The 16008-nt window shown below is 30.1% G+C and overlaps 1 protein-coding gene across 1 annotated transcript; it reads left to right on the top strand.

Moving 5' to 3' along the window:
* The first annotated feature begins 10177 nt into the window (after positions 1-10177).
* LOC122609284 (probable WRKY transcription factor 33) lies at positions 10178-13564 on the top strand. Its single transcript, XM_043782338.1, has 6 exons — positions 10178-10239; positions 10385-10721; positions 11400-11552; positions 11665-12320; positions 12544-12705; positions 12808-13564. Exons 1-6 carry the CDS (start codon positions 10178-10180, stop codon positions 13247-13249), a joined length of 1812 nt encoding a protein of 603 aa, XP_043638273.1. The 3' UTR covers positions 13250-13564.
* The last annotated feature ends 2444 nt before the right edge of the window (positions 13565-16008 follow it).

Raw genomic sequence — 16008 nt, 5'->3', positions numbered from 1 at the left:
TGCAGGCTCTTATTTAGTTACTTTGCTTGTGGTTTGGCAAAGGAATTGGAGGATGGTGCATATAAGCCCGATTTATAGTTTCGCTGTTAAAGATTTGTTGGTTTTTGAAATTGTAGGTGTATAAAAAGAAAAAGATTGAGAATGCTACATTATTTTTTTTTTTTTTTTAAAAACGGTGTAAATTGAACTCAAACGGCATTGCATCTTCATGATCCGATAAAGATCGACCACGTCACCAGCACAATTAATCATACGGTATAAACCAATAATGCTTACATTTAATAGATGTATTATTTTACAAATGCATCTTCAGTTCTTTACCAACAAAACTCCATCAGTATGATTCGCCACCAAGAAAATCAAGTCCACAAGCTACATTTGGTTATGCAATAGATCTAGCAAAATTCAGTTAAAATGGACTCTTTTACCTATTTGCATTAACATTTTTATTTTATATCTTTACTTATATTCACTGTCATCAGATTCCGTTAGCTTGTTACGTAACCGTCCATCGAAATTTGTAAATATTTAGAGTATATCGCTAGCCTTGGCGATGTAACGCGCCACCACGATTAGTTTTTCTTTATCGTTATTTGTCCTTTTGAATCTGTGAGGTTTTGTTTTAATTTGTAAGATTTTTTTTTTTTTTGGTGTTAGGGAGTTTGAAAATATATATATATAAAGAAAAGAAAAGAAACTTGTATTCATCGGCTTCTTGCTTGATTTTCTATGATTACTGAATGAGGAATGTTAAAAAAAAAACACAATCATTTGGTCTTAGATCAAGTAGCCACCCGTGGCCTTCTTTAGGGGTTTTGGGGAAAAGATGTTGGCTTGTAGACCAAAGATCGAATATCAATTACACATGGACTCGGTCATTTACCTTTTCGGACGCGTGTGAGCCGTGTTATCCACCTTTGGTCTCCAGGGATGTCTTCGGATTCCAACCTCTAGCATACTATTAGGATTCGAGTTACTAACCAACTAGCATGCCGTTTAAAAAAAACACACACACACAATTTGCAAATTCAATATCATTCATCATACATTCATACCAAAAGAAACGGGAAATTTTAGCATCAAAGTTGTAGACTTCTAGTAATGGGCCATTATAAGTAGAAATCCAGTAGAGTTTTTTTAAGACTGGGCCCGTGAAAACCCACTTCAAACATGCTTTGTGAGTTTGTGAATTGCGATGATTACCAGTTACCAATAAATATATTTTTCGCTAACTGAACTTAATTATTTATTAATCAAATAATGCATCAATGTTGTTTTAGTATATTGATGATGAATAATGATATCTTATACACGTATATAAGCAACATGGTACCTTAAGATTTTATGAGTGAACAAAGAAAAGGTCTTTTTTTATTCTATCAAATAAGCAATTTATACCTATTTGCTGGTTAGTGAGCTAACACATATGTAGAAAAAAAAATTGTTTGCTTTAGCTTCACCATCCATATCTTTGATTAACTATTGTTGTTTTACCTCTTATTTCCCATTAACATCTCTTTCGACAAGGTTGGAGGACGGGCTCGACGAACCTTACGGGGAACGGTCTAATGAACTATATGTTTTAAGAGTGGTACTTGAGATTACTTTTAGATACAAACCATGGCGTGATCCATAAGATTCTACGATGGATTGAGTGATTCTGACAACGCTGAACATTTAGTTTAGAGCCTTCTGACGATATGACATGAAGATAAAGAATGAGAAAATTCAAAGACAAGATCGAATAGGATAAAAAAAAATACCATAGGACATAACTTATTTTTGACGACCACTTCACGTTTTTTTATTTTTTATAAGAAATAAAAAACCCAACCCCTATGTTAATAACTAGCGGCTGCACTTTTTATCCCTATTTCCATGGGGAAAAAAACCTTTTTTATGTGCAAAATAAATTTTAAAATTATCGGACTTTATTATTACTTTTGGGTCCATGTTGTGGTCTATGAGACTAAGACTCTATTCTAAATTCCATCTAACTTAACTTTAGAAAATTAAAAATTTGTTAAACACTTAAACATAACATAAAAATTATAGATAATACCAAATAAAATATTACACATACGGAAAATTGTTCATTGAAAATATGTTAAAAAACATCACAATCAATCAAATACTTCAGATCAATTTTATTGGCCAAGTTTTGACGAGTATCAACCAAGTTGGTCGAGTTTAAACCAATCGTTATTTTTTCCCGGACTAAACTATATCCGAGTGGCCAGTGGTCACTCATCATGTATCGTTTACTCCTATTAACATATTTATATACTTTAAGACATTGTACTACTAGACATTTGTAAAGAAATATTTGCCTTGTTTAGTTTCATAGGCTATTTAAGAATTAAAATAACTGAAACAACTCATGTCTAAAGTAATTTAATCACATATTATAACTGTAATGGAGAATTTAGAATATCTTATACAACTTTCATACAAATTGCAACTTTTTGACTACCTTTAGATATATATTGATCAAAATTAGATTAGATAGTGGACTTGTAACAAATTTGACTTTTTCTTTGCCTTGTTTAATGAAGTCTGCTTGGTGTATGGAGACATCTACTCACATTATTTTCATATTTATTAACTTAATTATTAATACTGTTCTTGCTCTTGATATATATATATTTTTTTAATGGGAATTTCGCTAAAAATTTCGTGTCGTGATTCGACAACGAGAGGTCTAACATACGTTTCTCTTGATATTTAGACAACTTTAAAAATGCATTTGAATATGATATACTATGTAGCACCGAAACGGATACGGCAAATGGGCACGGGAACGAAAAACGGCAAAACTAAAAAATTTAGGATATGGATACGGCAATAAAAAAATAAAAAATATTGATTTTATATATAGAGAGACTTGAGAGATTATGTATAATTATATATGTATAATTTTATAAAATATGTTTGATAGTGACCGGTGATCACGAATTAAATTTTTACTAATCAATTTTGGAATGGAAAAGGCATGATGGTGAGCTCAAATGTATAATATAGTTGGTTTGTGTTTGGAGGTATGCATAGTCGCAAGATGACGGTCGTTTTTGGAATAGATAAGCTCATTGAAACCCTAATATTAATTAAATACGGTATGAAAGCTTTACAGAAACGTTTCGGTATATGTGGAAACTTCAAGAAAACGTTTCGTACGAGTTTCCGTTCCCATGGAGTTTCTGAAACAGGTAGACCTACCTGTTTGGAGTTTCAGTGCATCATAGATGATATATGTGGAGGTAAATGAATTTACTTCACTTTTAAGACTTGAATAGGAAGTTTTGAGCCAAGTATTATCTTATCTTACAGTTTATATATATTTAATTATTTATATTAAAACGACAAATTATCAAATTGAGACTTGCGCTTAGTATTTTTGGCAACTCCGGTTACTTTCGGTTATGTATACATTAGATACCAAATATCAAGTAGACTTATCCTTGCACGATAAGACGGTAATGACGGTAGCGATGACGGGTGATAGCGGAGTGAATGACAGTGGGTAACGACGATGTTAACAGTGACGGAACTTGACTATACATTTTAGGGGGGCGAAAATAAAAAAAATGCACACTATATAATTACGAAAGACACAAATGGGTGTAAAAATAAACCAAAAGCTCCTATACAACATAACGACTTTGAAGTTTTTAACATTCCTTGATAGAATCTGAACCAAAATTCTAGACAGTTCTTTGATAACCACGAAGTTATCAATAAGATCATCGTGATGGGTTTATTTGTGCCCATCTCTTTAAGAAATTACTGAATTTTTGTTTATAAAAAATAGTTTATTTAGGTACATTATTTTACATTCCTTATATGGTTTTAAAAGATGTATATACATAAGTAAATTACTAACAAAATACAAACTAATTCTTACAAACTCATAACCCACCAATTAAATTCAGGGAGAGAAAGAAGAGAGAGAAAACACACTCAAATATCATTGGTCCAAACTTTATGTTTGTAAATAATTTGTAAACCTAACATTTCTCAATTACTAATACTTCATGTAGAAAAAAATATTTTTACAAATTATAATCAAAATAAACATTGAAAAGATAATATAAAATTGTAAATTAAATATAGAAACATGATATGCCTCACAAAATGTATGGATCTTTTTCTTTATTGTTGATTTGTTTCCAACTCAAACTCGCTAAATATTAAAAACATTTTAACTAAATATAAATAGAAAAAACAAAATAGGTAAATGCTTTCCCACATGCAGCAAGTCGACAAATTTATCCTTAGTAAACAATGTAAAACTTTAACATTAGCTAAACTATAATATTTATATAACTTTTAAAATGAATTAGATAAACTCTTCAATAATATCTTTCTAATTATATTGAATTGATCCACCATGAATAAATCTTCAACTAAATTTTCAATTCATGACCAATTATTGTGAAAAAAAAAGAGAGCACAAATCACATACAACTTTTGGAGAAGAACTACAGGAGTCGCTAAATAGATCAGTATGACATTATCAAAATCAGATAAGCTTTTTCCTTATGTAGAATAACAATTACATTACTAAAGTTTATATTAGTTAATTAATTTTATTGTCAATTTATTTGAGTAAAAGGCCCATTTGAACTATTTGACCCCTCACCAACCATTACACGCTCAGATTCTTGGCTTATTTTTTTTGTTGTGCTAGAAAATATCTTTTTGACTGCTTTTGTTTCCTTTCACACAACATCTTTCCTTTTAAATTTTAAAAGATTAAATTTTGAAAAAGGACTATGATAGTTATTATTTTATAAGTAGTAGTAGACTAGTAGTAGATATTTAATACGGAGTATGTAATTTTGGATTGGAAACTTTCAAGGACTATATATGAAGTGTTTTCAAGACGTGTTAAGAAGTTGTCTAGTTTGATCATATGAAACACCTAAACAATTGTGGGATACTTATCAACTGGTTCATTTCTAACACCACCACTTGTCACCGCCACCATATACCGTCACATTACGTAAATATCATATCCGCCACCATATACCGTCACGTTACGTAAATATCATATCCTTCTAGTAGTTAAGAAAACATACAGCCTCTTACACTATCTATAAAATATAGATAATCAATTATTCTCGATTTCCCTTTCATACCAAAGACAAAATAAAAAGAAAAATTCAAAGTAACAAAAAAGTATGAAGTAGGAAAAGTCAATCTAACTCTAAAACAGTAAAACGCAAAGTCCACAACTCCATGTAGAAGGAATGGACATCTTTAACATATTAAATTAACTAATTCCAAACTTCACATTGATATCTTAAAAACGAAAAAAAAGCTCAAATTCACAATGAAAGCAGAACTACCAGATGGATAGAATCATTATCAGTATCACTAATTAGCATATACTTTTAAATTACGTTATATATAGCCACTCTCTTCTAACATATGGTATCTTAACTCAGCGGATAACATTTTCTTATAAAAAATTTATTACTATAACTTAAGCACCTCAAAAACCTTTTAAGTATTGTAATAAGCCTGAAATACATAAGCTTTAACATGCCTAATAGACTTAATCATTGTTAGATTTATAAGTTGGGTTTTGCTAATTACCGTCTTAAAGATTTTGGCTAACCTGCTTAAAATAGCTGTACTCTAATTATGAGATTCAAAGGTGACTTTTTATATAAATAGTACAATTTTTTTTTGTGTTAACTATAACACTAAAAAATACTGGTATATTTAGCATTTTTATTTGTTACTATTTTTCATTATTTTAAGAAGTCCATCAAAATTGGCATTTGTGGCAGCTAGATTGGATGCGTATGTCTCGCGCCTCACCAAATGCGCGCAGATGGACCTATGAAGAGTCCCACGTGAGTCACGGTATTTATCCACTTTACCCAGCCGCCACCTTAATATTAATATGTCACTATTAATTCTTTTTAGAAAAAAAAGAGTAAAAATATCATTGTTTTTTGGAAAATGGTAAATGAAAATATTGTATTTTTTTTCCATATTAAAATCTCACCCGCTGAATCTTATGATAAATTTACAATTATTTAGAGCTTCATTTAACAAAATCTTTTTCTTTAAAATTTTTTTTTTTTTTAAAAACAAGACGATCTTACTCCTATTTTAAAATAACACAAATACTTAACATATAGCATACAACTTAGAAAAAGGCTCCTAATAACTCATCCATTTAAATGTAAAGAATGAGACTCACTTGAACATAGATAGATTATTTCAAATTAAAAACCTACCAATAAACTGCTAACCTTATTAGTAAAAATAAAAAATACACTTCAAAATTCAAAATGAATCATTTCTAAAATAATATTATAGGAAAGTCTACTAGTCTAGTAACATATTTATGTTTTTTTACAGTAAAAATAGAATACTTTGTAAATAACAATCAAATAAATGTAGAAAAGTCTAGTAGTTCTTGGTTTGATTGCCATAAAAATCCCGCTACTCGCGATGTAAACTCTATTGTATCTGACGATTGATATCCTTCAACCAGTTAACATTTTATGATAATAAAATGCTATTATAAAAAAACCAACAAGGTGTCCGAAATTTCGGATAATGGATTTCAATATCCAAACACATATCCGAAAATTTGGATATCCGAAATATCTGAACTTTTAGAAAGTAATATATTGAATATATATTTTTCAGATAGTTTCGGATAATTTCGGATATTTTTGGATGCTGAAATATCCGAAATTTTCAAAAATTATTATTCGAATCCGAATCCAGTATCCGATTTTTCGGATAAAATCGGATCGGGTTTTTAAATTTTCGGATACGGATAGTTTTGAACACCCTTAATTGTGGCAAAACTTTGTGTATCGCTTTTGTAATTGTATGATTTCTCTAATATCGATTTTGATAGACTTAAAAAAGATCATCATTATAATCGATATGGGGAGTGATATTCATACAATAAGTTTTAGCCATTTACAACAAAAGTACAAAATTTATAGCGCAGTGTAGAACTGTATCAAGCATAAATTGTTGTTGATGGTAAAAATTTGTTGTAGAAATATCACTTCTTTAATTGATATTCGTCGAAACCAATAAGTTCAAAAATAATAGTACCATTAAACGCTCAACAAATAGCATTATATCTTTATCTTTACATTATTATAAAAATTAAATAAGAGGTTAGCTATTATGCTGTTGTCAACATTTTATTCCGTGTTGTTTCCATCACATTTAGGGGGGCTGTGTAGTTATTCATCATGTGACAAATTTGTTTGTGAGAGCAACAATAGTGCTTTTAACAGCAGAATATATTTTCCCATTAAATAAACAGATGGGGAAATGTTAGGTAAAGCATGCAGTACCTATCTTAGATAAAGTAGGAGAGATTATGTAAAATTCAAGGGAGTTATGTATATTTATCAAATTCAAAGGTTTAATCTGTAACTTTTTTTAATGTGGCAGTACCTAATCATAAGTAAAAACTACAATACGGATTATTTTTCTTAAATAGATGAATAGATTTAAGATGAAGTTCATTTAACTCCAATTATGCAGATTTGGGAAATATTTGATAAGTGGGACCAATTGAAGAAAATGCATATGAAATTCAGAATTTAGTGATATGCCCTGTTCAACAAGTTGTGTTTCAAAACAGATACATGAATTTCTTGTTTTTGAAAAAGATATTGTATACATATAAATATACTAAAAAAGATAAATAATTTTTTAGATTATCTAAACTTACCTCCTTGTTTGACAAGTATAAGCTAATACACTCTAGAAAGGTTTCTAGTTTTCCTTTCTTCGAAAGGCCCTTTAATATAAGACAAAAAATAAATAAATAAAAAGAATATGAAACAACGGATTGTCATTAGTATTTTATTATATACATAAAAGGTATTATCTTATACATAAAAAACCACCCCTGAATTTTCGTATGATAAAATATAAATTTTAATACACTCAAATTAATTATACTGATAGCCCTAAAGGTTGTTATCAATAAAACTCAAAATAAAAATAAAAAATATTTATTCAGACAGTTTGCTTGAATTCTAGTTGGACCATTTTCTTGATCTCTGACAACTTGAGTAGCTAGATGATCGATCGACCTCTGCTCTAACAAATAAGTACTTTTTTCACCTAAATTTTTAACTTGAATAGTTAGCAATCAGCTTACATATTTTGCAAACAAATCAAACAACTATGGTTTGAGATTAACACATTAATATTGATAAACAGTTTTACATAATAGAGAGCAAATGTAATAAACAAAATTTCAAGGCGCTTTTAACAAATGCATATATACACATCATTTTAACCTTTTAAAAAAGCTAAACATATTCACCAATTTCAATACATGAATACTTTGTAATTAAACTTGATACACTCGCCCGCTAAAATATCATTTACATAAAGTGATAAAAAAAAATTTAAGAAGTAATTTAACATTATTATCATAATGTCTTCTTATATATGTTTACATGAAGTTAAACTCTATTAGTCTCCACAATGATTTTCTAGTTGTTAGAATTAGGGGTTCAAACCGTCAAAACCGGATCAAACCGGGGTACTTGGATTGGTTTGGTCGGATTGAGTTGTTAAAGCCTGGTCTGACGTTTTAATTTTTGAAAAATCGGGTTCCTTGGTCCGGTTACGGTTTGAGCAAAACGTAAACCGTCAAAAACCGGATCGGACCAAAAGATATATATGTATATATATAATATATTTACTTCACATATTTATCAATTTTGGTAGACAATTATAAGATATTCTAATAAACATTTATTTGAATTATATAAATATACTTTTTCTTTCATTCTTTCTTATTTTTAGTTTATCCTTTTATTTTTTTCATCTTCATTACTCCACTATTTTCCACTCAAAGATCAAAATTATAAGACTCGAGTCCTTCATCACCTTTAATATTTCATATTTTGTGAGTATAAAACACAATATAATTGTAACTTTATTAGTGTTTTTATTAATAATATTACGATCATAGTGTTCGTGATATTTATCTGAGTAATAAAAGAAAGAAAAAAATATATATATACGGAATATATATACATAAAATTATTTGGGGATAAAAATGGAAAAAAAAAGAAATCACGAAACCGTTGAACCGGTCAAACCGGACCGGTTTACATGGTTTGGTTTGGTCCGGTTTGACAACACACCTGGTCCGGTTTGGTTTGAAATAAGTTGAAACCGCGAATCCTGGTTTGGTTTGAGATGTAGTCAAAACCGGACCAAACTAGACCACGAACACCCCTAGTTAGAAATATGTGACACAAGAATAACTTTAGACGTTCAAATCAGGCTTTATCTATAAACCCTTATAAAGCATATTGACTTTTTCTATTTTAGGAAATTCAACATTTTTTTATACCCAAAATACCCTTATTTCTTAATCTTAATTCTCCTATACACCTAATCTATACTTTTATATTATTTAATAAATAAAACAACCTTCTCTTTAAAAGTTATGGAAGAATTATCTAAAATAACATTAAAGATTAAATTACAATATCAGTCATTTATCCAATATATTTCCATTAATCTTTTATCAATTATCTTTATATCACTTATCTGCACCACTCGACGCCGCCTCCACCACCAACAGTGACCCCCACCATCACATCATCGCCGCCATAACACCGCCGCATTATGTGGGTACCGTGCTAGTTTCATTTTAGCCATATTGAATGTAATGACTGATTCAAATTATATCGACAATTGGTGTCATTTTTTCTAAACTAATCTAAAATTACATTAACAATACATCTATCATCTCGTCTTTCAAAATCATTGCTCACTTTAACAAAAAGATAATTAACACATTATCTTTAGCTTTTCTCATTAAAAAAAATGTTTACAATATATATCATTAACGTATATAATAAAATTATATTTTTATATTTGAAAAAATTAATTATTTATCTATACTAGTTAATAAAAGAAAAACATATCCCGATTATCCCCCGTTGAAAATTACAGGGAAACTTGTCTAAAATACTTTTCTTACAAAAACAAATCCTCCTTCTCATTTGCAGTCATTCATACACACGAAACACTCTCTCAATATTTTTTCTCCTTTTTTCATTTGCAGCCATGAATCACTCTGCTGTGAATCACTGCTGTCGTGAAATTTACAGCTATGAGTTGATTGGATAAAATCGGGTTGAACGTTACACTAATGGTATTGCTGCAACACAAGTTAAGAAAAACCGTTTTAGTTGCGTTTTACGTCATTTACGGGTTCACAATTAGCGAAAAAAACCGGGAGGGAAAAACATATAGTATGACGTCATCATTTTTGTCTTTATTGTTAAAAGTAATATAAACACACAAGACGTGTACCTTTTCACTTCTTCCTCTTTACCTTCCTTTTCAAAAATCTTAGATACAAAATCTATATCTATACATCTATAAATAATTCACTCTCTATTTCCATAACGACTTCTTCAACTTCAAATACCACAACTTCTCCTCCTCCTCTTCTTCCTTTTTCTTTCATGTCTTCTTTTTCCGACCAAATTCCGGCAGCCCGAACAACCACCGGACTCGCCGCCCGGATCTCCGACAGAATCAGCTCCGGCGTACCTAAATTCAAATCCCTCCCACCACCTTCACTGCCCATCTCCCCGCCGGCCGTCTCGCCGTCTTCTTACTTTGCTATTCCGGCCGGTTTGTCTCCGGCTGAGCTTCTTGACTCCCCTGTTCTTCTTTCTTCTTCTAATGTAAGCATTGATAATTGAAAAATGATGTGATTATAAATGGTTTTTTCTTTTTTCATTTTTGAGCTGAATTTTTGTTTTTTGGCTGCCAAGTGTTTGTTGTTATGTCTCAATGAAGCTTTTGTTAAAGTTTTGGTTTTTATTAATGGGTTTTTACTAAATTTTGAAACCCATTTGATTGAAAAAACTATTTCTTCTACTGGGTTTTTTAATAAAAAAAATTGTTTCCAATTTAGTTAGACATTGATTTTTTCCCTTCTGATTTAATAAGTTTTTCAGGAAATTTTGGATGAAGTTTAGTATTTAAGTTATGGTTTTTCACTCAATTTTGATACCCAAAAATGTGTTTCGCTAACTTTTTGTGGAAAAAAATTGTATCCTTATAAATATTGATTTTTTCATGTATATTTATTTAGCTCAATTATGAAGCTCATTTGTTAATAAAGTGTTCATTTCTAACTTTGTTGTAAAAAAAGGAATGTTTCCTTTTTCAACTAAACATTGAGTTTTTATTCCCTGCTAGGTGCCTAGGTGTCGTTTGCTATGTCTCTGAGATTTTTTTTGTCAGATAATTTGTTTTTTTCTTCATTTTTTTTTGTTTTTTTGAACAGCTTGTTATGTTAGCTGAACTGCTGATTATGTGTTAATTTTAACATTTTTGTTGTTATTTTTTTTTTGCAGATTTTTCCATCTCCAACAACTGGTTCTTTCCCATTTAATGGATTTAATTGGAAGAGTTTAAACAATAATATTCAAAACCAAGAACAGAACATCAAAAAGGAGCATAAAAGCTTCTTAGATTTCTCTTTTCAACCACAGTTAAATCAATCCACTGTATGTTCATTTTATCATAATCATATATTCATACTTGGCTTCTTGTTACTAATTTTTTCATCTAATTCATATGTAGGTATACTAATTTAGTTTTTTTTTTATATAATTTCAGGAGCAACCAATATGGAACAATCAGAAACCAAAAGACCATCAAGATTCGAAATCTTTAGGGCAATCAGATCATGAATATCCATCTCAAGTTCAAAGCTTTTCACCTGAAATCTCAACAATACAAACAGAATCCAACTCACAAACACAAAGTTTACAATCAGGTTATACAAATAATAGTAACAATACTAATTACAACAATCAGACACTGAATAAGAAATCAGAAGATGGATATAACTGGAGAAAATATGGGCAAAAACAAGTGAAAGGAAGTGAGAATCCTAGAAGTTATTATAAGTGTACTTATCTGAATTGTTCGATGAAAAAGAAACTTGAGACTAATTTAGATGGACAGATTACTGAGATTGTTTATAAGGGTAATCATAATCATCCTAAACCTCAATCTACTCGAAGATCATCCACATCTAATTCACTGGGTTCGAATAATTTACAAATGAGTTTGGTTTCGAATAATAATAATGATCATGAACTAGTTCATGATTACCCTGAGCAGTCTTATGTTTCTAATGGTTCTGGGCAGTTTGATTCTGTTGCTACACCGGAGAACTCGTCTGTTGGAGACGATGAGTTTGACCGAAGTAGGAGCAGATCAGGTGGGGATGATCTTGATGAAGATGAGCAGCCTGAAGCCAAAAGATGGTATATTTCTGCTTTTTATCTTCTATTATAGTAGAAGTATAATGTTAATATACTAATTAAGAGGGTTATTTGAGATTGCGTTAATTTTCAAAACAGATTTTGCGTTTAGAAAATGACATTTCTTTTCCTTTCTTAGAACAGAGTTGTTATCAGGAGAATTTTTTTTGAATGTATAACTTAATCAAACAATGTTTGCTAATTAGTATGGTGCTATATATTACAGGAAAGCATCAGAAAACGAAGGTATATCGATGATTGGAGGAACTAGGACAGTACGAGAACCCAGGGTTGTGGTTCAAACCACGAGTGATATTGATATACTTGATGACGGATACAGATGGAGAAAATACGGGCAAAAGGTTGTCAAGGGGAACCCTAATCCAAGGTAAACCAAAACAAAATTTATCATCGTTTTGTTGGTTCAAAAATGGTATTAGTTTTTATCGTTTCTAATAAGATGTTTGTGTTTTTCGTTTAACTTTTGTAGGAGTTACTATAAATGTACGAGTCTTGGTTGTTCCGTAAGGAAACACGTTGAGCGCGCGTCTCAAGACTTGAGGTCTGTGATAACTACTTACGAAGGAAAACACAACCATGATGTCCCAATGCCTCGTGGCTCTGGCCATCGGTTGCAGCCCACCAATAATAGCAACAATGTGCCCACTATGGCCATTAAGCCTTTGGCCATGTCGCATTACCAACCTAACAATCATATGGCAGACCAGGGGTTTAGGTTCTCTCCATCATTAGATAATCAAGCACCATTTACATTAGAAATGTTGCAAAATCCTGGAAGTTTCAAATTCTCACGATTCGAAAATGCCTTAAAATCCAACTACATTGATCAACAACACGATTCAGATAGAGCGTTCACCGGAACCAAAGAGGAACCCCGTGACGACATGTTCTTGGAGTCATTACTATTCTAAAGTTCTTCCTAGCTAGCAAGGGTTAATCATCTCCCTAAATACTTAAAAGGCTTAGATAGAGTATACAAGAAAAATTCTTTGGTTGTTTTATTGCCATTTTGATTGTTGTGTGTATATTTTTTTTCACCATATGCATATATGTATATTTTTGGTATAAAAAAAATCATATAGGGAAGCTAATTACTCTCTTTTTACCTCATTGTTTCGAGACATCTTACGATGTAAAAGTCTCATGTATCACGTATGATGGGGGTGTGTTGTAAACTTGTAATTTTGTTTATTGTAAATCGGATATATAAAGAATCATTTATTTCATGCCGTTCGTTATATATAATATTTAAAAATATCATGTGTATTCATTCTTGATATGGGTTCGAAAATGTTTATTATGATCATCATTTAGGATTTTATTTATTATTATTTTTTTTAACGGTAAATTTGGGTTCAGCGATATGCCTCTTCATATACCCAATTCTAATTTCAGATAAAACCCATATTAGAAAAACCCTATCCCCATTTATGTGATTTAGGATTTGCATCTAAGTTAATCCAGACTTAACATGCGAAAAACGTGGAATTCTTTTTAAATAATTAATTCGAGAACCAAGTTATAGAGAAAGAAAGTTGTGATGGAAAATAAAAGATGGTAGAAACTAGAAAAGTGAAGCACTTTTGAAATATCGAGGTCGGTGACTTTCCACGTTATTTTAAGGAGCCATATGTCATGGCTGACATAATCATGTTACATATTCACACTTAGGGTTTTGTTACTTTCTGTTCCATTTTAATTGTTTACTCTTAACTTTCAAAAATTTATTTTTTCAATTTTTACTGTAAATATTTTTGTTTATATTTTACGGTCAAAATTAAATAAAAAAGATTTTGAAAGTTAAAATTGAACGACTAAAATAAGACGGAAGAGTACATTTTAAAATTGATTTAATAAAGTAAACAATTACGTATATTTGTATTGGAGCAATGGTATATGCAGTATTTCTTTCGCTCCAAATTTAATGCTCGATCATTTTATTTTGGTTTGTGTCGTCTACATGCAAATTATTTGTATGTACAAATATACCCATGTAGAAATAGTATACGGTTATCGTCGATTCGTCATCAACAAAGAAACGAGTTGTTTCCATTTATAGTAAATATATTTTATTAATTTATGTCTAGAAGTAAAAACTCTAATATGTTTTGGACATATATAGTGAAACAATTTCTTTGATGAGATTGTGAAATGTGTATTTTTCTTAAATTATATATTTCTTGTTTAGAAACAATTTCTTAAATTTTTTTTTTTGCCTTTCAAAAAAGAAAAAAAAAATGATTCTTATTAAGAAATAATAATTAGAGACGGAAGAGACATATGAAAAAAAATATGTTTCAAAAAAGAAAAAAAAATGATTCTTATTTAGAAATAATAATTAGAGACGGAAGAGACATATGAAAAAAAATATGTTTAAAACTTTTTGATAAGTATTCTTTAGATATATAGATTTTTTTTTAATATATATCTATTTGTGTATCTTCTTTTTGATATTTTGTTATGTGTCTTGAATTTTTTATAAATATATTCTTTAAGCACAAGTTCTGATAGATCTATCTATATGTTGCATATCTATAATACAATTTTATCAAATTCATTTATGTTTAAAGCATTATTTATATAAAATAAATAAGCTACACACATTCTGTTCATATTAGGATCTAAAATTAGAAGCTAGAATCTCTTAGTTGTAAGGTTATTTAAGTTTTTTCATAAACCTTTTTGATTGAACTGTGGTATTAGAATTGTATTTAGAAAATAAAAAAGAAAAAGAAAAAAATAAGTGGAAAAAGAGGTTTGAATGGGTCAAATATTTATGGCGTGGGGGTGATGATAGTGACTTGCGAGGCTAGATTAACTTGATGAACACGATGGTGGAAGTCAACGGTCAAATTAGGAACCTTTGCAAGAACCTTCCTTTTTATTTCATTTATTAATTAGTTATATACTTGTATTATTTCTTCCTAAAACATCTAATAATATCATTATATTCCATTGGTTGATAATTAGTGAATTGAATGAAACTACTTATGTAGATAGAATAAGATATTTGTCTTGACATTATATAAATTCCGTATAAAATTTATGGACATGAAAAATATATTGTTTTCTTCCGTTACCCTTATAATGTCACGAAGAAAGGCATGTGAGCAAAATATTCATTCTATAATTGCATCTCTAATATTTAGGTAGTCAAGTAACCACTTTTTCTTAGATCAGGTGGTTAGTCGGGGTACTCTTCTTCGAGAGAACTCACAGAGAGGATGTTGGTTTGGAGATATGAGATTGAATCTTGATTCAACATAGTTTCATGCATTTATTTCTTGAGTGTGTAGGCATACGTGTTATCATTCATGTTCTGCAGGAGTGTGTAAGTTCCAACTTCTAACATACTGTCCAATTTAAATGTCCTTGTTGAGATTCGAATTTTTAAAATGTAAAACTTGTCATTTTAAAGAAAAAGGGTAGTTTAGTACATCAGTTAGGTTTGTATGTATTTCATAAATGCCATAATGGTGTCACATTCATTCTAAATTGAAGTGATACTATTACCTAGCTAGCTCATCTTACGACTGTAGGCTATAATGAATTAATGATGGTCACACCTATCGCAATGATTTACTATCTATAGTACGTGTATATCGCAAAATGTTGGTTATCATCCATACACTTTAAGGACACAATATGCAGCAATTTTGATGTAATAATC

The sequence above is a fragment of the Erigeron canadensis genome, chromosome 7 (genome assembly GCF_010389155.1).
Source record: "Erigeron canadensis isolate Cc75 chromosome 7, C_canadensis_v1, whole genome shotgun sequence".
NCBI classification, from domain to species: domain Eukaryota; kingdom Viridiplantae; phylum Streptophyta; class Magnoliopsida; order Asterales; family Asteraceae; genus Erigeron; species Erigeron canadensis.
This window is presented reverse-complemented; position numbering and strand designations above follow the sequence as displayed.